The sequence below is a fragment of the Charadrius vociferus genome, unplaced genomic scaffold (genome assembly GCF_000708025.1).
Source record: "Charadrius vociferus isolate BGI_N301 unplaced genomic scaffold, ASM70802v2 scaffold433, whole genome shotgun sequence".
In the NCBI taxonomy this organism is placed as follows: Eukaryota; Metazoa; Chordata; class Aves; order Charadriiformes; family Charadriidae; genus Charadrius; species Charadrius vociferus.
In genome coordinates, this window is record NW_009647846.1 from 3,055,715 (window position 1) to 3,081,103 (window position 25,389).

The window sequence follows — 25,389 nt, forward strand, 5'->3', positions numbered from 1 at the left end:
AATTTAAAAGCAGAACAAAGTGAAACTCGCATATTACTTACGATAATCAGCGTGGATCTCATCTATTTCTTCCTCTGTCTGGTCCTTTGTGAAGATCAAGCTCTACAGAAATCACACAAATGTTTATTTACAGAAAGAAAAAGATGATAAAGCCACATACTTTAAAACTAGAGAGTTAAAACTGGAAGAAGGATCAGCTGTCTGTTTTTCCCCCCACCAGCTCTTACCATCTCATCCACAGACAGTAATGTATATTTATAGTATGCATACACGCTGTCTTGCTGTGCTTTCACAAAGTCAACAGGACTAACCCAAGCCACCCCATAAAACACCCAGCATGTGTGCACCATAAAATATCTCCTAATACTGTGCAATAAACGTGCTCCAAAAGTCACAAAAGTATCACATGTCATGGGAAAAGAACAGGCACTATTGCTGATACGGAAGCAAGGAATTTGCTAGCTAAATCCTAGAGAATTCTAGGAAGCAAAATATTCCCCACACTGCCATGGAGGGTCAAAATCCTCCAATATGACCAAGGGGAACATTTCTCAAGAATTTTTATTGCAATCAAAAAAATGTTCCTACTGAAATGGTTTGGGCATAGAAGCACCAACAGTACAGGAAGAACTGCCCATGACAAATGAGCAATATGAGAAAATCATGTCGATTATAAGATGGCATACGCAAATTCCAACATGCAACCTGGGAATTCCCATAATAAAGTGAAGGGCAAACATGTTCAGCGCCCACTCTGCAATTTCCCCTAGCCATCGCCCTCTTTGAGAACAAAGATGCTTAGCTTACATTTTCACTGGTTTTGTTAAATTCAAGCTGAACCCGAATCTTCTCATTCTTTTCCAGCTCTTTAACAACTTCTGCAACTGTTTGAAAATACAAGAAAGGGAGCTGCTAAATAAAAAGATGTAACAGCAGTGAACGAAACTACCATGAATTTAAATCACCAAGAGACAAACCAGCATTAGCTCTCCAACAGCGAAAACTCGAAAACCCGACTCCAGTCACAGCCCAATCCCAAGGGCACAGATTGCCTCCAGCGCTCGGAGGGCGTTTGCTCGTGCAGAGGCACCGCTCCCGTCCCGTCCACGGCAGCTGAGCAGCAGAGGCAGTGCCCGAGGCTCGGGCGCAGGAGGCAGGTTGGGAGCCATGGGCAAGCTCTCAGCCACCCCCCAGGCCACTGCTCTCATTGCCTTTGTATTAAATTCATGGGAAAATGTAGTCTTTTCAAATCATATTTGAATCTCTCTCTAGCATACTATCGTGTTTCTGTGGTGCACAGGCATGTCTTTTCTAAAAAGAGTTTTCATTTTATAAAGTATCTTGAAATTGAAGATAAAAGAATGACATCTACTGTTTATCTTATTTTTACCTCCAAGGACTTCTTCCAAGGCAACAGAAAACCGTCTGCAGGCTTCTCTCCAAAACCCACAGCCCAAGGATGAATTACAACTACTCTAACGATGAAGTCGGACACCTCAAAAGCATATAAACAGTTTGTTAACATTTAACTAAAACTGCAGCTATGCAGGACCCTGCATGGTTTATTTTGACACTTTTACAAATCTGTTTCTACACTTGATCATTTTCACAGAGCTACTAGGTAGCTACGGGTATTTAATAAAACAAACACTTTCACTAGACAGTAAAGCAGACAGAGAACAAAAGCTTATTAAGCTGTGAAGGAATAAAACCTGTTCAAAACCAGTCTAAGCAAAATCCAGGAATTTGGCACCAATGCTTCCTCAGCAGCTCAGCTATTCATATTATGTAGTGACCTTAGGTTCACTGCTACCGCGGAAAATGCATGTCTGCATCTTAAGTGTGGGAGTTTAATAATTCATCCTTTATAAATAGGTATCAAGCCAGAACTCAGTAAAAGTTTAGCTAGTCTGCCCTGAATAATGCAAAAGTAGATTGTAACACTCTGTGAAACTCTTCATTTCGCTGGCTTGGATGAACGAGGCAGGCAGAGAGCGGGTGCTGCTTCATCACCGGCATCCCGTGAAGAATCGCCCCACGAGCCGAGTACCTCCCAGCACGTTGAAGGATACCAGAGAACCGCCCGTTCTGCACAGCACCGTTTTAGCACGGCCTGAGCGGACACGAGGCTGCAGTCAAGACCGCATCCACTTCTGCCGCCGGCCCTGCTGCGGCTAACGGCAGCACTGCAGCCCCAGCCCCGCCGCCCCTCCTTCCCCACCCGCAGCTGCCCGGCTCCCGGCCGAACCAGGACACCTCTTCACCGCAGAACCGCTCCGCTCCTCTGCGGCCATCGGCCAAGGGCGTACCTCCACGACCCACGGCAGCTTTATGTCTAACTCCTGCTGCTGGGGGAACTCAGAGAGGGGCTTTGAGAGTGTTTAATTAAATTTCCAAGATTAACATAAATCATAGCGTAATTGAAATTCTGATACAAGTGCTGTTCTCACGGACTTAAACAACAAACTTCCTAAGCTTCTATTGTTGCTGAAGTCAAACACAATTTCAACTCTATGTGCTGGTTCTCATCACAGAGACTTTCTGAAGTCCTAGAAAACAAGTTTTGAAAGCATTTATGTTTATTTTCAGAAGTGCTTAGGCACAAACTAAGCAGTGACACTTGGCTCCTAAATCACTTACGCATTTAACTTTCTTAGTCAAGTTCTAAAAATGGTTAAAGGAGCAAAATGAAAAAGCAAATAGTGTTGGTTAGCGTTGGTTGCAAACTCACTTGTCTCATTCACTTGGCTTCCACAACCCAAGCCAAGAGCTGGCAAGCAAAATTGATTTTTAAAAGCAGGAGCCTCAAGTTTGGATAGTCCTCAGTGACTGACTTTTTTTTTTTTTTTTTCTTCCCAAAAAGCACCGCATCTGGTGGTTCTGCCTGTTTAATAGAGGAATTGAACACTAAAAACATACTTTATTTTTGAAATGCCGCAGTAGAAGTTGTGGCTATTCAGCATTTCCAACCACCTGATCACATATAAAACCACGTGCATGGAGTTAACATACGAGCTTTTAAGAGTCACTTGAAATAAACACTCCCCTATACCATCAAAGTTGTTAAATGATAACTGACAAATTAAGTGGTTTTTACTGTGTTTAAATCTGGCAGCCTTCTCAAAGGGCACTTCTCACCCCTGACCCAGATTACTCCCGTTCCAGCTAAGGAGCACACAGCAGCTGTGAAGCGGAGCTGTGCCCCGCAGCGGTTTGCGACCTGACCCACGGGGATGCTGCGCCTCAGCTCACTGCCCTGCCGCGCCGCCCTGCTCGTCCTTTCGGCTCCCGACAGCCCCGCTGCCTGCGACACCAAAAATTTATCCGGTCCAAATAGCTTCCGAGCCCTTCAATACACACAAAAACATTCAGAATTGTTAACGACTTCTGAAAGAAGTGGTGAACCTGTGTTTCAGGACTTAAATCTCTCTGTAAACATGAAAGTTAGAGACCAAAATGAGGGTGAGGAACAGCATCTCTCACCTCTCTGCCTGTGAGGTAAGCCAGACCAGCTCTTGCCAGCAGCAGGACTGGTGTGTGCTACAGACCCAGCAGACAGCAAGCTACCTCCTGAAACCAGTGCAGAAAATACAATAGCAGCTCTCTGAGAATTTCCAGGACACTAATGGCTGTGCAGCTCCCAGGAGAGTAATGTCAGAACACGATCCCGTTAGAAATTCCTTTAAAAGGACTGTTTGCCATAAGCTTCTAATCAAATGAAAAAATAATATCACTATAAATCTGATATCTATCTCTCACCCACACAACGCCGGTGTATTTGTGCTGTTACTGGTATTGCTTGCAGAACTGAATTGAGAGATGATCAATGACACCTCTTTAAGAAACGATGTATGTTTTCATCTTGTATAAAACAGAATATAACAAGATAAGCTGGGACAATTCTCCCTCTAGCTCATACAAGCTATTCAGGATGGAAAAATGGCCAGACTGCCTACAAAGCCTGGCAGCACAAATACCCTCCTCTGATCTCACCCTCCCTGTTCCAGCCCTGGCATTTTCCAGGCATTAATCCTGAACACATACAAACAACAGACTGCTATTTAAAGGAAGTTTATATTGCACTCACATTAGAGACTAAAACCTATTCTTCTTATCCCATACAGCTGTTTAACACTATATATAGTCTAATGGTATAAAATTGCTGCCAAACACCTAAATTGATATAAACATCAGCCAAACATTAACACTTCCTTATTAATTCATTCGACCCTGACCTATCATCTCCAAAAAGAAATCCAATTTTGAAATTAAATCTGATAAAAAGATAAAAGTCTCAGTGTATAGCAGGAAAAGAACAAATTCCGAACAAAAGATAAGTTAATAATCCATTCATTTACTAAGAACCTCAGATATTTCTCATTTTTTGACTAAAAGCCTCGGAGTCTAATTTGGAGGCACTCATTAAAATGCACAGTCAATAGAAACACAGAACATTTTTCAGAACAGGGTTAGTAAACCAGGAAGCATCAAAGAAATTCAACACAAATTTACATCCTTGCTGGGTACTTCTAGAATATAGCAACACATTTCTGATTGTCCTTAACTTTCCTTTTTTTTTGCATTAATCTTGATTTATGTAAGATAAATTCTTCCAGCTCCAGTTTCCCCAAATATTCAAGAAAGCCTTATTCCTACCCTGAGAACTAAGAGAAGGAGAAATGCATACAAATAGTTTGCAATGATAACAACTTTCCTAGAATTTCTAACTTACCTGATTTGGGATTTAGAGAATCACACTGAGCATTATACATGTGCACAAATTCTTGGTGTCTTTTAATGAGCTGCTGTCGGGTCCCGTGGGTAGACAGACCGTGTTCCTTCAGTTTCTTCTTCAAATCACGATCAGAGAGCAAGTTGTAAACAACTTTAGACATAGGCTTCCTTTTGTGAGCAGAACTGCAAAAGGAAAATGAAAAACTTTTTTTAAATTAATACTCCTATGAAAATCAAAATATTGATGTACATTTTTACGGGGCATTTCACCCACTCTGGGTAAGAAATACTTGAAAGAATCATTTCAGCCATGACAGACACACAACCAATTACACAGGGTTTCACCCATGCAACAGCAACAGCTCTAGGAAGCAAGAACACTTTTTCCCTCTACCACAAAGAAAATTTCAAATGTGCAGAAATCAATAGGTCTAGTCTGATTTTCTTTAGGAAACGATGCAAGCACTACTCCTGTAACAAGCACTGTGGCTCAGTTTTTAATATCTACAGCAAAGGCTTCAGAACCACATCAGCAAACACAGTATTGTTCTTCTACATTAGGATCAAACCTACATTCAGTCTGAATTCAAAAGGAAGTGTACTGAATTCCGATTGCTGAAACACAGGTTTCCCACCCAAGGACCAGCCATGTCTTACCTGAATGTCTTGGTGAAGTTTTAAGAGTTAAAGCTTTAAGCCAAAACTTGAATTAGGAGACTTCTCAGCTTTCTGGGAAAATTATTTCGAGAAAGACCATAGAATGGTTTGGGTTGGGAGGAACCTTAAAGGTCATCAAGTCCAAAATCCCCTGCCCTGGGCAGGGCCACCTCCCCCCAGCCCAGGTTGCTCCAAGCCCCGTCCAACCTGGCCTTGACCACCTCCAGGGATGGGGCAGCCACAGCTTCTCGGGGCAACCTGCCCCAGGGGATCACCGCCCGCACAGGAGAGAATTTCTTCCTCAGATCTCATCTCAATCTCCCCTCTGTCAGTGTCAAACCGTCCCCCCCTGTCCCACAGCTCCCCTCCCTGATGCAGAGTCCCCCCCCACCTCTCCTGGAGCCCCTTTAGGCACTGGAAGGGGCTCTGAGCTCTCCCCTTTTTCGCCTTCTCTTCTCCAGGCTGAACCCCCCAACTCTCCCAGCCTGTCCAAAGCAGAGGGGCTCCAGCCCTCCCAGCATCTCCGGGGCCTCCTCTGGCCCCGCTCCAACAGCTCCGTCTCCTTCTGCTGGTGGGACCCCCCGAGCTGGAGGCAGTACTCCAGCTGGGATCTCCCAAGAGCACAGCAGAGGAGCGAATCCCCCCCCCTCGCCCTGCTGGCCACGCTGCTGGGGATGCAGCCCAGGGTGCCAGTGGCTTTCTGGGCCGCCAGCACATGTTGCCAGGTCGTGTTGAGCTCCTCATCCACCAACACCCCAAGCCCTTCTCCTCAGGGCTGCTCTCCAGCCATTCTCCGCCCAGCCTGGAGTTGTGCCTGGGACTGCCCTGAACCACGTGCAGGACCCTGCACTTGGCCTGATTGAACCTCATGAGGTTCACACGCGCCCACCTCTCCGGTCTGTCCAGGCCCCTCTGGACAGCATCCCTTCCACAGAAGATACAGTCACGTACCTAAAGGCAAATCTGTAGTTCCCATCTAACAGAAGGGTAACTTGGTAATACAGAAAGTGACGTCAAAGAGAATTAATGATGAATAACACCTAAAACCAAAATTTACTCCTTCACACTGGCTTATGTCAGAAGAACTCATCGTTCTTGGCATAGCTAGAGAAAACATCTTAGTTACAGGACACTGCCATAGAAAATTCAAGTCCTACTACAACTTTTGTCATCCAAAATTAGCAGAACAGTTTCCTTTTGCACAAATTAGCTCAGTCTTTCCTACGCTTCCAGGTGAAATACACTCAAACTAGCCAACAAAGGTACTGAAATCCATCTACTGCCTCACTCATCTTCTTCAACTTTAATAATTTATTAGTTACAGAAAACCAGCATTTAGTTAGACATTTTTCTTCCTGCAGCAAAGTTCAGCTGCACTGCTCTGAATTACAGAGGAGTTCGCAGCTTTCCACTGTGGAAGTAAGAGACTTAATTGAAAATTGTATTCAGCACTTTCAACTTATTATGTTGAAAATGAATTTCAAAGTTAAAAGAAAAAAAAAAGGCTTATGCAAAAATTGTCATTAATTCATTTACTCTCATATAGCTCCAGCAGCATAGCTGGCAAAAGAAGATGCATTACCACAATACACTTTTCAATACACTTTTCAGGAAAAGACTTTTTTCAGATTCTTTTGGGAAATATAAACATTTTCATTGAATAATTAAATCTTTTGAAAGTCCTGAAAAAGCTTTTTATGTATTATAATTCACAAGCAGCATGACCTAGAAGAGTGACGACAGCTTTGTAAGCAGACAGCTCCACGAAAACAGTTCACAACAGTTTTGAATCTTAATGTTGGTGGGTTTTTTTCCCCCATCCTTGAGAAATGCAGTGTTCTTTGTGAACATACACTTACCTGTTGTAATTATTCCTGTGCAGGTTTTGGGGACTAAATTATCAGTTCCGCTGAAATACTGCTCAACTGTTAACATAGCATGCCATGTGCTCCTAATTTGAGAATAAACAGAGCTAAAATTCCTCAGAGAAGATCTAGAGACGTGTTGTTACTGAAACCTGAACAACAGTGCCATCAAATAAACACAATGCCAAAAAGCCAGCATTTAATACACAATACTTTATTCTCCCTAAGGACAAATATCTTGCGTGATACTTTCTTAAGATCCAAGCAGTCTAGATAAAACAAGGAAAGTTTTAAATTCTGTTAGGGACGTGGGCTTGACACCAAAGAAAGATCTGGCTTTATTTTCATTCCTTAAAAACAGAGAAAACACTAAAAACATCCCAAATAAAAATTAAAATGTAACAACAGATTTCAATATTAATCTACTATTTATTCATCTTCAAAGTCCTGTAGCTTACAGATTGCATTCTGAGCATGGCTGGGCAATATAAGAGCTTTAACATAAAATTACTTTCTAATTTGAGGTTCAGAGGAATTGGAAATACAAGCATGCAGTAAAACCGCATGCAGCAAAAGTCCCTCGCAGTTCTTAAGTCTGATCACTTAGAAATAATAATGGCCTAAATTTATGCCAGTAAGTAAAATAAACCGAAATCTACACTTCTGATGTGAATGTGGCGACCGTGACAAATTCTAGGGCAGAGGCATAACATCAAAGGCATGCATTAATCTTATGGAAATCGAGATCTTAAAGAAACAACCTTGACTGTGGCAACTTGAAAAGACCCACAGTGAGCAGAGTAAGGTGCAATTTTTATTTTTTAACTTGACAGCTAGTGAAACAATTGTCTCTCGGCCCACGTGAATTGGGGGAAGCAATTCATTCACCAAGTGAAAAATGAGAGTAAGTGGTATCTGAATAGAATTTTAATGCTAGCGAGCAAAAACATGACAAGGATAATGTACAGACTACGTTTTACTCCCTGCGCTGAATTCTTTAAAATATTATCCAGTGTTTTCTTGCCACTAAAAGCCAAAAAGTAATTCTGCTGGCAACCCACATACTTTCTTGAGAGGGGAAAATCACCACTATCATATTTACACAGTGAGCTTAGAGTGATCTATATAGCAGGTAACCAAGAAACAAAAAATCCACTGTATTATACCCCATCAACTAATAGTTCTTACTTCAGCAGCGCAGAAAAATGACTACATGCATATGAAAGTTCTTAAAGTTGTTTCTTACCTTCTGAGGCTGTCCTTCTTCTCTTCCCGTGTCAAGCAGCTATCCAGGTGTACATTTATATGTTGCTCTGGAATAGCAACCTCACAAACAGGACAATCCACTGAAAACAAGGGACATGGAATTTACTAGCATGTGTATTGCAGCAGAGAGCAAAGGTTTTCATCTGAAAAACTAATTGTTGATTGAGGAAAAGGAGAAACCAGAATTCCAGATTTCTTTTTTTTTAAAAAAAAGATCTGGCATGTCTATGCAGAATCTTCATTCTTTGCTCTCATTTTCATTCCGGAACACTTATTTCCCTCTCTATCTAATATCAGAATGGCTCATCTTCCCTGCAGTCAGATGGAATGAAATCTCTACTAAAAATCTGGAATAACATACATACTACACGGAAACCTAAGGGCTAATATAAACACAAGCGTATTTCCCTGCTAATGTCTTTCACTTTTGCAGTATTTCACTCCTAAATAAAGGAAGCTGCTTCATTTCGCCAAAACAGTACAGCACAAACTTTATTCGTATTAACATCATGTTCCCAGTCTATGGCTCTCAACAGGACTGTCAATACATGAGCTAACTCAGCCTCACAGGAATTCTACCATCCAAGCGTGCCTCCTGCTCATTTCTTAGTGCAGATAACTAGATGTTGTGACTTGGGCTCAGAGGCTCACAACTGCCCCGTAGCATGGTCCCACCCAACTCAGAATTCTTCTTGCCTCATATTTTCAAGAAGCGCCTGTAAACATTACCTTCAAAGACAGTCAAAAACCACAGACTTAAAATATTTGTCTTTAGCAATCACATTATGTCAAAAACAAGAGGCTACCTTTAAATGAACAGTATGAGAAAGAGATTCTTTAACTGACAGCCCCTGTATTAGTATGGAGGAAGTTGGTTTTGATTTAAAAGACAAAAGAACCTATGAAAAACGCTGTGAAATGTTGTGGGAATTGAGAGAGTTATCTGGTAACGCTGCTTTGCAATTCCTGACTCCCATGACATCATATTCTAGTCAAAGGTTAAAAAAAAAATAAAATGTTGGGACAGTAACATAACACAATAGTTCTGAGCAGTCTATTATTGTATCTGAAGTTAACATCTCAATTCTTAACACAGGAACAAATAACACTCACTAAAACCACTTCTGCACTGCCTCATTTCAAGTCTCTCATTTATGTTGTTTGACCAACTACTTTTTGCATCTGTGGAAATAATTTCAATGTAATGCATGCTCGAGGATTTAATAAGGTCATAAAATGGTAAGCAAGTGAAAATTTCAATTGCTCAAGAATAAATGAGTGGTAAAATTTCATATGAGTTTTAAATTACTAACGCAAGCAAGTCTGATGCATAAAACTAGGAAACCTAACTTCTGGCTGAGTTGATGCCATTTTCACATGGCTGCTTTTCTGGCTGTATCACATCTTTTACTCAGCTAATGAATAATTACGAACTTCAGAGTTCCAGTTGAATAAACTGTTAAACAAAAGAACAGAAATATGAATTAATAAGAATCAGTGTTGGACTCCTACATGGTCTTTTATTTTAATTTAGGCTCTTAATTGGGTCAATAGGATGGCTGTCACCATGTCAAAACTAAGAGGATTCCGTCATTTTGTTGTAGTTGATCAGTACAAATGGGCATTTTCATGCTTCAAAATAAATTAATCTTAACACTGCAGAATTACAGAAGAATAAAGCAGATTACTTTCTTCTGGAGAGTGTATGAATAGGAATATTAACAAAACTGAAACCGCGATCATTTTGATTGTGGGTGCACCCCTCAAATAACAAACACATTATAAAATACCTTGCTTCTGGTTACTTAAGGATAGGAGAGCAGTATGGATGTCGATGTTGTCTGTCTGGTCATTAAGGGGAAGGAGAAGAGAAAATGACTTCATTTTTTACTGAGTTAGCCTGTTGTGCAACTATTGTTTTTCAGAGTTGTTACTCAAAGCAAAGGAATCTGTAAGCGTTGAACTCCATTTAATTACTTGGCATCAGCCCAAGCTTCCTCATCAAGAACACGCTCGTAGCAGAGCTGTCCCACATAGGCAGTAATCTGAATGAAGCATAGTCCAGTTAAATGGGAAGCATCTGAGCATGCCAATGCAGATCAGAGCGACACAGAGAAATGAGATGAGTGCCACGTACTGAAGGCACAGTAATGCGTACAGCCAACCACAACCACGGACTTGGGGAAGAGAACAGGATAAAACCAAAAATTAAGCACCTCACCTTTATTGACTACTTTTACCATAGACGTAGAAGGCTTTTCCTGACTTTGGGTGCACTCAGGAGTCTCTTGTGATCCCACTTCATTGTCTTTACCATCAACCTCTGCAGAACTGCTGGAAAGGTTATGGTGTTCCTCAGTTTTGAAAATCTTCTGATCTGTTTCTGCCAGGCCGTCTGCTATTGTTGAGGTGCAAACTTTTTCCTTTCTCAAGAAACTGTCAATCACTGGCACCTCTTCTTTTAAAACTGGCCAAGAAATAGGACTCCTAACGTGGCTTTTGCCAGCTGAATGCCTGCTACGGGCCAATGGAGATGAAGTCAGTGGAGCATCCAAGACCAACTGGAACAGCTGTTGTCTAGAAGCATCCAGAAGACAACATGCAGTCAGGTACATTGCACAGTATTAGCTTTTTCTTTGAGAAGAAATCAGAACAAAACCAGACGGAGCTTTTCCTCCATTCCTTCCTCCCTCTCCCCCTTGCTTGCAGGCAGCCCTTGGGAATTGCCCAGCCCACCGCAACCAGGAGCAGGAGCACACCAGCTGAGCCTCACCACGCTCTACACAATCTAAGAACTATCTTCAAACAAAATAAATTACATTTTGTAAATGTGATAAAATGCCTTTCAGAACATCACATGGAACACAGTAAAGAACAAAAGGTTTTCCAACCTACTTGAAGATGGCAGATGACCACTTTCAAGTCAGAGTACTTCAAGCACTGTGTCGTATAGCTGTGGCAGAGGCTCCCAAAACCAAAGAGCTTAGCAGAAAACGTTGCCATGTATATTCCTCCCATCCCTCCTTACTGCGGGTTTCCTTAGCACAGCTGCTCACTGCCCACCCAGCTGAACAGAACCCCACCACGAGACAACTGCGTGCTACTCAGCTCCTGAGATTTACTTTCAGGTAACCCGAACTATTTCGGTCACGTTTCATCAATGATCATCCAAAGCGCACAAACCCTTAAGACTTAAGAACCCTTATACTTAAGAACAGCCCACTCGAGTCTCCACCACAATGCTTACCACCCATCTATGCATGCGTTACCCCCCAATGTACTCCCTGCCATCCTCAGGGACAGCAAGTGTCAAGATGCAAGTTAAACAGAAGTCTCTCTTCAAAGAAATAAACTTGTATTTTATTGGTAGGAACACGGTAGCAGCAGAAGGCTCGTTCTCCTGTCTGTCTCACTAGTACTTTTAGCTTCGAGCCAATATGAAGAATTATAAAGTCACAGTTGTTCTACTCAGGCAATGGCTTAAGATCTTAAAGACCTGTTTTATTCCTACCCCCGCCCCAGGGGTTTTTGCAGAATCCTGTTTACTTTACCACGTATTTTATACAGATCGATCTAAGATAAATTAAGCCAGAGACTGCATTCTTGGCAGGGAGACCGCATAGCGATGCAGCTGGCTAGCCGGCCCGCGTACCTCCTGCTTCGCTTTCACTCTCGTATCATCACAGGTGGAGGGAAGACCTTCCCCACTAACATCAACGACCGACAAACCACACATCCCACTCCTACCCACTGCTACTTTGACAAGAGTCCTCCACATCCTGAGGGTCACAACAAAGTTCAAAACATCCACCCAAAACCAGCCAGCAGAAGCACACATGCAGTCATTAACTTATTCGCCTTTAATTCACTGCTCTGTCGTCCCTGGGCAACCTGCACACCGTTCGCTTGTCGAGCTCTCCAAGAGCGCGAAGCCTGCACGGCTGCCCAGGCGTTCGTTAGCTTTCTCCCTCGCTTGCTGCCATTCTCACAGCCACCTGCTAAGCCCCAGCCTGCTGCATCCTCAGAAGTCCTGCCCAAAAAAAAGGCAACTGCAGAAAAAAAAAGTTACCATCTACAAGCTCTGATGAACTGGGACGGCTTACAAAAAATGGAAAATCATACTGGAAAAGAAGTATGTCTCTAACAACAACTGGAGGAGATGAGTTCACCTCTCAGAGATACTATGTCTCCACTTGCTAAGTGGGGTCAGGAGGACCTTCCCTTCACTTCTCTTTAAAGCAGGACAACACAAGAGGGAGGGATGGGAACAGGGACAGCTTTTGAGGACACTGAGGAGTCTCAGAGCCCCTGCACCAAAAGGCATGGTATACCTCACGTGCCCCTGTGCCTCCACCTCCCCCGTCCACGCCGTGCTGAAGACAGTTCAGCATTGGGTAACTACTCGGGAAACTTTGCAGTCTTTTAAAATAAAGATTTTTCATGTCTGAGAAGAACAACTAATTAAGAATTGTCTATATACATCAACTTACTTTTTAAAAGACAGATAAGTCACCAGGTGACCCCACAATCAAGTTAGGTTTAAGTTAGGTTGCTGGTGAACAACCGGAGCACCCAGCTCAGCACGCCGAACACTCGGCAGTGGTTGTATTCAAGCCAGATTCAGAAGCCCCATTTGGAGTTTGAGCTTCCTGGATTACTGGACGTAATGACCACGTCTGTCAGTGGCAATTCACATCTGTCCCCAGACACTAACTTTCTGCAGTGCAAACAAGTGCAATTAAGTGTGGCAGCAAAACTATGTTTTTCTGTCTGCTTATGCCTAGATATGGACTGGAAGTTTTTCCGGAGGTTAATTCCCCAGCTGACACAGACACAGAGTGGTCTAGCTACTGCTGGCGTGGGACCAGCTTCACGGGGAACTTGGGAGCTAGGTAATGGGAACACAAACAGAGTGCCTTCCCGCAGCCCTGCTCCTGCCTCACGTCTGCTGGTTACAAGGGGAATATTCCATCCAGAAGCATCAGAAGGGTCCGACAGCGTGATCTACTCAACACTGCCAATTATTGCTGCTAATGGCCAAGTACCACATTTCACTGCAGATAAAGGCACAGTATTCTTCAACTTAAAGGTAACAAACTATAGCCTCAGAAGACTTGTCACATCACAGATGGTTATATTCTACAATATATTCTATCACGTTCAAAAGCAAACTAATTAATTGCCTTTTATTCCTAATATGCTTAGGCAAAGTGTAATCCTCAAAAGGATGCAGCTGGGTGTTCGACCAAAGATACACTTTTTAAACTTCCTTTTTGAACAAGGAATGTATCTTTTGGTTATGTAAAAAAATGTCTATTTCTTCAGGATCCCCCTGGTTTTCATACAGGCAGCCTACCGTTAAAGAAGCTAATCAAAGTCAACACACAGTCTTATCACATTATTCTTTTGGCTGTTAAGCAACCATTTTTACACAAAAGCCCAGCGTCCTATGATACAGCAAGCTAAATTCTGCATGGTTCAGAAAACATAAGACAGATCCATAAATGCAGTCATCTGGCATCATATCATAGTTTAGGTTTCCCATAAAATAAAGAATGATACAGCCCCAAAAGGCAAAAATACCTGAATATAGCCAGTTGGCTATATTCATCGTCTTCATCTAGAGAACACAACTGATCTCCCTCATCTTTTCAGTGTATTTTCTATTGCTTTTGAGAGCTCCTCCTCTTGTCAAAGTAACACATTTTACTATTTGTAAAACCAATTATGTCTGTTTATTTTTCCACAACATGTATTCCCTAGCTAAGATGTATTTCCCAATGTGTTCACACTAGCTGACAGCACTCCTAAAACTCAAACATCACATCAGTTTATCTTTTCACCAGGCTTAAGAGCGATACGTGTACCTTTCTCTCAACATTTCTTTCTTGGGAAGTATCACAGCAGTACAGCTTTTAGTACCTCAAATTATCCAGAGGCTTCAGTAGTCCCATTTGTCCCGCAGAAGGCTACCAGGCCAGAGCGCGTGTTTGGAGGTGTGCCTGGACCCAAGACGGACTGCAAACCCAAGCAAGGGGCAGCTGAGCCATCCGGATGAAGGCTGAAGGTAGAGCTGGAGGGAGGCAGGCAGCTCCGTGGCCAGCAGCAGCAGGCGGCAGCCACACAGCAAAAGGCTGAGAGTGCAAAGCTCGGCATTTCTGCAACGTGTCCTATACAAAATGATAGTCTTCTGGACTCGGGAGAAATCCTCTAGAGCTAACAAGACAGGCTACCCTAATAAAAGACTGTATTACTTCAAATGCAGCTTGTTCATATTTGCATGAAGGCAGCCAGAACAGAGAAATCATCTGAACAGAAATTTCAGATTCTGCAATAACAGCTGTCTCAATAAAATATGGTCTGGTATAAAACAAAGAGAGAGAGAGAGAGAGAAACTGGAAAAAGAATCCACAACCCCAAACCTATCCTAAGAATAAGCTGATAATAAAGGTTGCTTTAATTACACCATTGGTCTTCAAATAATCATACAAAGTTTTTCCTCATATTGAAGGATAAAGACATAAGAATAGACTTTCCGAAGGGAACCACTCTTGGCACAGAATCAATGGAAAGAACACTAGGATGAGAATATTAAAACTTGTTTCCAGAACACACTTGAAATCTCTGTATGCCCCCCTTTTTTTTTTTTTGGTGGGAAAATACAGAGAACACCAGTACTAAATTCAAAAGAGGAGAGAAAAGTCCCAGACTAGCTTTTCCCAGAATGTGGTATTTTGGACCTGCTGAGCAGCTTCACTGGCTGTGTGATGACATCTAGTGGCCCTGCCGGACCGGCACCCCACCAACCAGCACCCCACCAACCAGCACCCCACCAACCAGCACCCCACCAACCAGCACCCCACCAACCAGCACCGCGGGGGTGGAAGAGCTGGAGCACTGCGGGCACTCCTCACACAGCCCTGGCCTCTCCCACAGTACCTTTATCAACTGCCACTGCCCTCCCTCAACGCCAGACTGAACTACTCACATTTCTCATTATTCACAGGAATTCTGACAGTTGTTATTGGAGTATCTGGACAATCACGACTACCTTGGAAGATTCACCTGTCACCGAGAGACAGCAGAGACAAGAGAAAGCGTGCAGCTGATGGAGAAGTGCACCCTCTACCATCCATCACCTGGCTGTCCAGCTCGCCTAGAACCTGATTCTACTGATAAAGCTCACAATTTTCATGAAGTTCTGCATTCTGCAAGCAGTTTTCAACATTATCTATTATACTGTTAAGAATTTAACACAGACCACTATCAGTTCTGAAAGGTTTTAGCAGATACAATTTTACCTTCCTGGCACACAAGCAGTAAATGCATCACAGCTGCAACCCTCAGATCAAGGGCACAAGCAGCACCTTTAAAGGCTGAAAGATGAATCAACAAGATGTTAGCAAGTCCTAACACGCGCTGTGACAACCGCTACCCAAATCCTCCTCTGAGACCCGTCCTCTTTGATTGCTGGCTTGGGTTAGGACAGGGAGTTGTGGTTGTTTTAGTTTAACTAAAAACAGTCAGTCACCTTAATGCTCTGCATGCAGCATGCCCTCTCTGCCAGGCATGCTTTAATGGCAGTATAAACATCTTGCAAAATTTTTTCTCTTCAGATCTGCAAGACCCACAAAAAAAATTTCAGCATCCTCCACTGAGATCCTGGTTCCCATTTTATGATCTGTTTACTTCTCCCTTGCCGAAGCAGCTATGAAGCAGAGAAAGTAGGTGGGGATCTACTGCTGCCACAGAAATAAATTCCGGGGAAGAGACGGGGTTGTGAATCTTCCTAGGAACAGCTCACACAGGACAATCCTAACTGTACTACAGGACAATTTCTCTCCTTGAAATACCTTCTGCAGTCCTCCTGGAAGTTTAATCAGTGTATTAGAAATGACAGTACCTGCTCTCTCAAGCACTCAAAGTGGACGTGTTTATTCCTCTGACTCACTAGCTGTCAAGTAACCTAATCTTAGGAAACTAAGATATAAACTCGAAAGTAAAAACACATTTTTCTTTCCTATGTATGAAAAGAAACCACAGATCATTTTCAGCAAGGACTAGTTTTCTACTTATGCAAGTATAATTTTAATTACTGTTGCTAAGTTTTCTAACTAGGTGATACAGAAACTGACAATTTTCATGAAAATGATCTCTTTATTAGAGGATAATGAAATTAATTTCAAAACAAACCCAAAACTTTACACTTGTTGTTTTTGAAGACACTGGCCTCATTGCAACCGATAAAAAATATTGTTCATAAAGGAAAGGTGGCACAAATAGCACTCCCTGTCCTGCTCTCCTGACCCGGTCCAAGTGATGAATTCTGCCGGCAGAGCACGGCACAAGCAGCAGAGAGGATGCCGAGCAAAGGTTGCTCTCACCCTACCAGGAGCCTCCGGGCCCCATCGGTCAGAGCAACGCATCCCATAACTCCTGCACTGCTCCGCATCCTTGGGTGCGCCTGAACACGAGGGCAGGGCAGTGTGAATTCAGACCTACTGAAGCCTGTTCAGAACTGCTCCTCCACCCTTTCACAGAGAATATAACATTAATGGGCCACAACGAACGACACAACATCTTCACTTCTGCTGGGAAACGTCAGAGTCCACCACTTGAACTGGGAGGAAGCGGGATTCCCAAGACAGCACTCACCGAGCATGAATGACCACGAAGGCTCTAATTCTGCAAACACTTGTGCACAAGCTGAACACTGAGCTAAATGGATCAGCACTCAGCTCTATTTAGAACGATTTCCATTCCGTGCACACACTGACCTCGGAGCACAGCTTTTACTTTGCTAAGTACTACCAACATTAACATTTTCTTTCCCTCCAGGCCTGACTTAAGAAATGTGTTTGCATTTTGTGAAATACTGGAAAGATTTAAGGCCTAATTTTCATAAACACTAAACTACCCGAGGCTCAAAGTCAGGGCAGGATGGAGTTGAAGAGCTCAGCACGTTTCAAAAATCAGCCCCCAGGCTTTGGATTCGTTTTGGGGAGGGCCAAAAAGAAACCTGGGGAAGGAGGGGGGCAGACAGAAGAGTTGTCCCGTACCAACATCGCCAGGGCAGAAACCCACATTGCTCTTAGGATCTACCGATACTCGTATCACGTGAGACTCTCCAGGCAAGGACTGTTCTCCTCGAACACAGGTCCGCCTGCAGCGTCAACCCAGTCCCAGGCGGAGGCACGAACGCAGGGTACCCGGCATCTGAAGCGACGCGAGATTTACTCACTATCCCTGTTCCTCTTACGAGTCTGTCTCATTACAGCAGCTACCTCAGCACAGCCTTTGTGCCGGGCCTGGCTTACCCAGAGCCAGAGGGAACCCTGCGCTGGCACTCTCCCACCTCACCCCCACCCGGCGCAGAACAGGACACTGCAGCTTCTGTCTTATTGATCTAACTGTATGCTGAGAAATTGATTGAACTCCAAGTCACAAAAAGAAAGATTATTAAACTACTCTGACTGGTAAGATTTATACTGATCCATTAAAGCAGTCAAAAAAAATTAACGTTTAAGATTCAATATCATAATGGATCCAAGTCAGCAGTACTTGTTCCCTGCAAAATTAGACATTACCAAAAAAATAGTAATCCATTTATCACTAGGAAACACCACAGACAGAGTTCAAGCTAAAATAATGGAACTGTAGAACTTCAATTCTTCAAATAAAATCAATGCAATCTAATAGTGGTCATATAGAAGATTAGATCTTCATCACAGAGAAACTCTCTCAAGAAACAAAGCTATAAACTGAACTAGGATTTCTACCACTTCTGAAGCCAAGAATCTCACTGACTTCAAGCTCCAAGTTCATTTCAGAGAAAAAGATGATAGTGTATTTGTCTCCCATAGACATAGGAATACCTACAAAATACTTAGCAAATCACCACACTGCTTCTAATCCAAAGAAAACAGAGCTAATAGAAGAAATCTCATATATCTACTGGGGCAAGCATTTACCAAGTCATGCTTACTCTGTTGTTCCCATCTTTCAAAGGGATGAGCTGATCAAAAATGAATTAAAAACTAACTGAAAAGTAGACAAGAAATCCAGGTGAAAGCAAAATAACTTCATTACTTCTTTTATCCAGGAAAACTCACATTTGTGGTCCCTCAATACCTACATTTTTCCCATGCAATGACTTTGCCAAGAGACTTCTCTAGCAAGTTAGCCATTTCCACTGGACAAAATCTTTCTGTTCAGAATTTCCCCTGCACACATCGGAAGGATCTTCGAAGAAAATATTTGTTACCATTATTTTCCCCGTAGAATCCTGACACATCTTGCTTGACTTCCTACGTGTTGGAAGAGACTAACTTACACGGCAGCTAACCAGAAGCAAAACCAAAATAAGCTTAAAGAACCTCCACACACCACCTGAGTGGGCAGTAACCTCCAGCCAGAAAACTGTAGCATTTTTCCAAAAGTGTAAACGTTAGTCTTTGACAACTTCTCTGTGACACTGCAATTCTTTCCGCTCAGTCCTCACACTGCTCCTCTATAAGGGTTCCTAGCCTGCTCACACCAAGTAAGTCACACCTGCCTTTCCAGCTGCCAACCTAGAGACAGTATTCATAAAATTAAAATATACCTTGCAGAATTAAAGCTCTTTACGAGTTCATCTAACGTCCGGTTATTTTTCAGATCAGATTCCGAGACTGCCTATTAAAAAAAGAAAGAAAGAAAAGGGAAAAAAAAAAAAACAACACAACAAACATTCAAATGCAGTGAAAACAAGTACCCAGAAAATGTTCAAGTGGTCAATAATTTGTTTCTTGGATCAATGCCTCAACTACCCCAGCTAAATTGCTATGTGAATGAAGATGTATAAATTGTAAACATTTTTTCCTGAAAAATTTCTCAAACTAAAATAACAGCCCAAGAACTGTAAGTCTGGAAAATGATAGGTAAGAGATAAAAATGAAGCATAAAGCTAAAGCAACCAAATCCAGTGTACCCAGTCTCCATCAATGCTTTATTGTAGCCCAGTTCTAATGATTTTGAAAACCAAACCAAGGATCCCATGAACGTGATAAGAACCTGAAGCAACAAGGCATGAAAATGGATGAAGGAAAATATTAATCTTCCGATTATGGAATGAAAATATGAATTATGAGACGGCTTTATGCATTCAATTCATTCTTTTTAAACAATTTCTGATTTTTATCTCTCTGGCTGTCTCTCTCTGTTCTTTTTTTACAAAACTTTTATTAGTCCTCCTCATATCAATACCTGTGATTTTTAAGAAGGCAGTAGTAAAACGTCCTCCATCAAGTAGTCTGCACTTGTTTGAATGTTTAAAAACTGGCAAAGCTACAAATAGATCTGCTTTCCAGTCTTGAAAAGTCTAGTCTGGTTCCTGCTTTAGAAACACAGAAGAATATTACTTCTATTTTGCCAATATTCCTGAAGCGCCATTCATTGTTTTTAGGCAGCCTACCATTTTTAGGAGTTCAATAAAGCCCAATAGGCTTAAGATGAAAAGTTAGATTAAGGCCTAGAATAAATTGCATTCTGTGTTCTTTAATCAAAAAAGGTCTTCGAGTCAGATCATAATAATCACCCACCTGCAGAGCAGGCCAAACCTGCCTCTAGTGCTTTTCACATTTCACCTAACTCTCATGGCAAACGCCTCCTCTCCCTGGTGCGTAACAGTCCTCTCACCCCGAAAACGGCTACCCGGTGCAGTCAGTGAGCTTTAGGACTAGGTGGTCTGTGGGCACTTCTAAAGACTCCTTGAAAGATGACATGAGGCCACTCAATCATGGAAAATTTAAGTGCTTAAGTTTCAGCACTCCTGTTTTAAATGATGGTGTGTTTTGACAAATTAGGAGGCAATGTTCAATGTTTCATGACAGACTCTATGCACAGCTCTGAGCCAAACTGCAGGTTTGATACTCCATCCACTTCTGCCTATGCCAACAGAAGAGTAGCTCTGAAACAGGAGAATTCCAGTTGCAAGAGCACCACACTTTGCCCAAAGAGCTGCTCACCAAAAGGAACGGTAATAATATATGACCAGAATTCATTATTTCTCATAGTCCAAAGAGAAAAGGTCCTGAGATTTGCCAAAAAATAAACAAAAAAAAGCTGAGGAGAAGAAAATCACTTACCACACAGCATGTTGGACATTGAGTTTTGTAGGACAAAAACTTGCGTATACAAAGGGAACAATCTGGAAAAATGAAATACATAATTTTTAAACAGGTGTTGTTCTAAATACAGTTTAACATCCTTACCAGTATATTTTCTTTTTGTTCAATATATGCAAACTATTGCACAGTACACCAATATTGAAAATACATTATTTTTCCATAGAACTAAGACTACCATTGTAGCAAAAAAAAAAAAAAACACCTGTATTTTAGGCAAGCATCTTTCAACATTTAATCTCAGTCCCTCTGTCAAAAGCAGATGTTTACTGTTGTTTCTTGAACACAAGACAAGAAAACCTGTCTGCTACCACCACTAAAAGCAGTGTCTTTGCACTGCTCACTCCCCCACCACTCCTTTTTTTTTTTTCTTTTTTTTTGACATGACCGATGTTGGATCACTTTCATCTTCCTGCATAGCCCGAGACAAACTCTCTATCCCCTCTTTTTCCCCAAGTGTTTCTTCCCCTTTCCAAAACACTACCAACCTGTTGTTGAGGGAAAAGGCTAAAAAGGATGGGAAACAGCAAAGGAATACTAACTGAGAAACGGCTTAAATGTTTTCTAGGAAAAGCAAGTCCTATCATCGTAGAATAGTTAGAGTTGGAAGGGACCTTAAAGCCCATCCAGTGCCACCCCCTGCCCTGGGCAGGGCCACCTCCCCCCAGCCCAGGTTGCTCCAAGCCCCGTCCAACCTGGCCTTGAACACCTCCAGGGATGGGGCAGCCACAGCTTCTCGGGGCAACCTGCCCCAGGGGATCACCACCCACACAGCAAACAATTTATTCCCAATATCTCATCTAAATCTCCCCTCTTTCAAGTGTCAAACCGTTCCCCCTCGTCCCCTCGCTCCAGTCCCTGGTAGAATCCCTCCCCAGCCTTCCTGTATGCCCCCTTTCAGGACGCTTCAGTAGATTCTTCAGTGAAATATGCCATAAGCTTCATTTTGTCGCAGTAAATACCTGAAATTATTCTACGTTCTCTACTTATCTAGGAGCTAGCATAACCTCTTCAAAATATAAGAGGTTTCATCACTCTCCAGCAAAACAGCCATTCACTTGCTACATCATTAGTGGTCAGTCTCAGCACTTAACACAGTTGGCAACAGGTACCCAAGCAGATGTATTTCAAAGACCCTCTGTGAAGGAGTCTGAAAAGCAGCAGGAGCATTAATGCACTAATTCAACACTTAAAACTGCAAATCCATCTAAATACTCAAAAATTACATTATACAGTAAGATCTGATATGGGGGGAGGAATCCATTAAAAAAAAAAAAGTAATACATTTTAACTGAATGAATATGAATCAACTTATAGACCTAGTCTGCCAACATCCGACAACCAGTCACCTTCAGTAAGCAATGGGACTGACCTGTGCAGCCATCGCTGCTCATAGCCAGGGTAGCTGAAGCATGTTCAAGGATAATAAATCACATCAGCTTTTACCTTAACATTTGTGCCTAGGGCTGGCTCTGGGCTCGCGCAGAGAACACAACGGACTCGCCATTCTCTGTCCTCAGTCCCTTCTCTCCCACTTGCCTCCTCTTCCCACAGGAGAAACAGCCCCACCATGGCCCAGGTCTCAGCCTGCCTTTCCTGGGGTAACAAAATCGGTCTCTGTCTATTACAGATGGCACATACACCAAGAATTAAACGGTGCCACAAAGTTCACTTCCATCTGCACCAACAGATCATACCGACCTGTAAAACTGCATCTACCAAAACAGTTGCAAGACTCAGCCACAGCACTGTCTTTCATTATAGAGAAAGGAAGAGAATCCCAAAGGATGAATTTAATCTGAGAACCATCACTGGATGCTTAATGACAACGAGAGAGTGGAAGCATAAAAATCACTGCCAGCAAATAGCAATCTCTATTGAGTTTAAACTGGAAGTAGCAAAGTTGTGAGAAGAAAGAGGAATAAAACAAGCTTGGCACAAGAAAAGTCAGTAATGCCACAATTTACACACCACACACTGAAGACCATAGCTGCTTTTTTACGTGAGTAAGCAATTCTGAAACCTGCTTAGCTGGAGGCATAGTAGTAATTTCAATATAGATTTAAAGAAAGGAAAATCCTGGATGACAAAAAAGAGGTCCCTCCAACAGCTACAGACAATTCGTATGAATAAGTCAGAGACCCGGGTTCCCCTGCCCGCTTTCCAAGCTACGCTGGCCCCAGAGCGATGCTGCATGGATGCACTCCTGCTGAGCTGTGCCTGGGGTAAAGGCTCCAACTTCAGCGTGCTGCTGGTTCACCGGCACCGGCAGCTGCTCCCCACACCAGCTCCATCCCTTGCCGGAGGGCAGCGCCCTGACAGCGGAGGCAGCAGAACACAGAGCCGAGATGCCCTCAACCACCGCCTGCCACCAGACCCTGGCTGGGCTCCTCAGGAGAACAGCGCGTTTAACACCCCCGAGCCAGCAGCCATGCCCGCGAGAAGCAGACCTGGCAGTGACAACCTCTTACACCACCTCAGCTTGAATGGACAGAGTTTGTCCTCTTAGACTGAAAGTATCAGAAACCTCAGGGCCACAATTCCTTCTGCCCCTGGTGAGATGTCCACATCACAGAAGATGTCCATCTTCAGATGCTTTTACTATGTGAAAGAAAGATGAATGGCACATCTATTCTGTCACTAAAGATACAATCTGAAAGCACTGTGGAAGTTCAACAACTGTCAAGAGTGCTGCCGAATGCCACTGGTCACCCAAGAATGAGCAGAGGAGGAATTTTAAGTGGCTATAGGTGCAAACAGATTATAGAGATGGCTAGAAGCCCTGTAATAGATTATTAAGTAAAAGAAACAGAAAAAGAAATCTGCAATCTGTATTTCATCTTCATCTATTCACAAATAATCACTCGTTAATGGCAGATGGGTTTTTTCTCCAATTATACAATCTCAGTGGACTGAAGAGATTACACAAAGACAACCAAGCAGAAAATATTTCCAGAAGTCTTGATTTATTGTAGAAAACTCATGCTTGCTGCAATTTGCAGGGGGAAATTAAATGTGTAATCTGTTAAAAAAAGAAGGGACACAGATTGCTTCTGAAGCTAAGGGCCTCTGAACCCAGCTGTGTCACAGGCAGGCTGTAACACCAGCTACTCTAGAGAATTTCCAGTGCACCCCACCGTAAATATGCTTTTTTCAATGGTGATAGTTTTGCCAAGCCAAACTAAATTTCATTGCCAAACTACAATGTCCTCCTTAATGTAAGGAAGAGGAAGTGCTATAGTTTCTGAATAAAACAATTATAAGCATTTATTTTAACGTGAGAAAAGGCAATGTACTTCCCCCTAATCTGACTTTCAATAAACTGCTTTGCTACCATGTTCCAGCAGATATCAGCCTGAGGCAGACAGGGCAGCACGGAAAATTTTAGCTCATAACACTTAATGCTCTCTGCCATACAGACTTGCATTTTGTTCCGTCCTCAAGATGTTATGAAAGATATTTAAACGAAGAATTGTAGGAATAGGTGGCATTTAAGTGCATTAATCCAGACGACATGTGTTTGGGTTGTCAAAAGGTTGCAACCATAACTGCACAAGGAAAGGCTACTGGCTGCTTATCAGCTTTCATCCAAAAGAGCTCCTCAGAGGCAAACATCCCTGCTGGCTAAGCTGCGAGTAGAGGAGCTAAACGTTCTCCAAAGGAAATAAAGGATTGGCAACCTCTCCTTACATGCCAGGAAATAATAAATGGTCAGATGACTACTTGTCTCTGAAACTCTAAAGGAGAAAACTCTTTTTTGAGGACATTTTTCAATAGTTTTCTGTCATTCGGCTAAGGTGCAAGCCAGCCCATCGCACCCCCACAAGGTCATTCACCCATCTCGCATTTCCTGGGAAAGACGGAAAAAGACCAAACCATTCACTCAAAATTTCCTTGAGTACACCTTCTTCAGCCCAATCTGTCTGCCTTAATCTGTCACCCGATTAAGTCAGGCTTAAATGGCGCCACAGGGCCAAGACCCACTCCCATCACAGCCACCCTTGTCCTCCCTGGCACAGGTGGACTTCCACCTTACGGCAAGGTGCACTCGCATGACATACGTTAATTCTAAATTCCACAAAGTCACAGGACAGAGGGAAGAACAACGTCACCGCCCCTTTATTGACCTTGGCTCCTACTTGAGCAATTTTTATTAAAACTGCCGTTCCTGTGCAATTTTTATTAAAACTCAAGTAAATTTAAAGTGCAACCATCAAGTCAATAGTAATAAAACACATCCATAAAATACATTAACCCCAGGACAGGGACAGAGACTTACAACAAAAAGCACATAAGAGTTCTGTGTTCACCTCTGTGAACTCGGGACTCGTGAAGTTCAACCAGGACACGGCGGGACGGGACCCGCCAGAGCAAGAAATTTACACACAGCACTTTCCCTGCGGGAAGCCACCACGCTCCTCTCGCCATACTTACAGTTATGGGAACACTGAGGGATGATCATGGCGATGCTGAAGTAATCAAAGCATATCCCGCACCGTAACAGGTCATCCACGGCCTGCAAGGGGAAGCCCAGGTCACCGGACGGCTGGCGGCAGGACAGGGCAGGCGGCGGGCACGCTGGCGAGCGCAGCCCTCGCCCGTCGCCCTGTGCCCTCGCACAGCGCGGGTTAAGGCAAAAAAAAAAGGATTCAATGTCAGGGCGTTGGGCCGCAGCCCCGACGGCAGCGGCGGCTGCCCCACGG

At 43.0% G+C, this 25,389-nt stretch overlaps 1 protein-coding gene across 1 annotated transcript in view; it reads right to left on the reverse strand.

Moving 5' to 3' along the window:
• Positions 1-25,205, reverse strand: part of RAD18 (RAD18 E3 ubiquitin protein ligase) — a 55,947-nt gene extending 30,742 nt beyond the window's left edge. The window contains exons 1-8 of the mRNA XM_009882863.1: positions 25,121-25,205; positions 20,648-20,709; positions 19,126-19,196; positions 10,744-11,099; positions 8,503-8,602; positions 4,733-4,917; positions 808-884; positions 42-102 (exon numbers count right to left, since the gene is read on the reverse strand). Of these exons, the coding sequence (XP_009881165.1) occupies positions 42-102; positions 808-884; positions 4,733-4,917; positions 8,503-8,602; positions 10,744-11,099; positions 19,126-19,196; positions 20,648-20,709; positions 25,121-25,148 (940 nt within the window). The 5' untranslated portion in view covers positions 25,149-25,205. The remainder of the gene's footprint in view (positions 1-41; positions 103-807; positions 885-4,732; positions 4,918-8,502; positions 8,603-10,743; positions 11,100-19,125; positions 19,197-20,647; positions 20,710-25,120) is intronic.
• Positions 25,206-25,389: the final 184 nt, after the last annotated feature.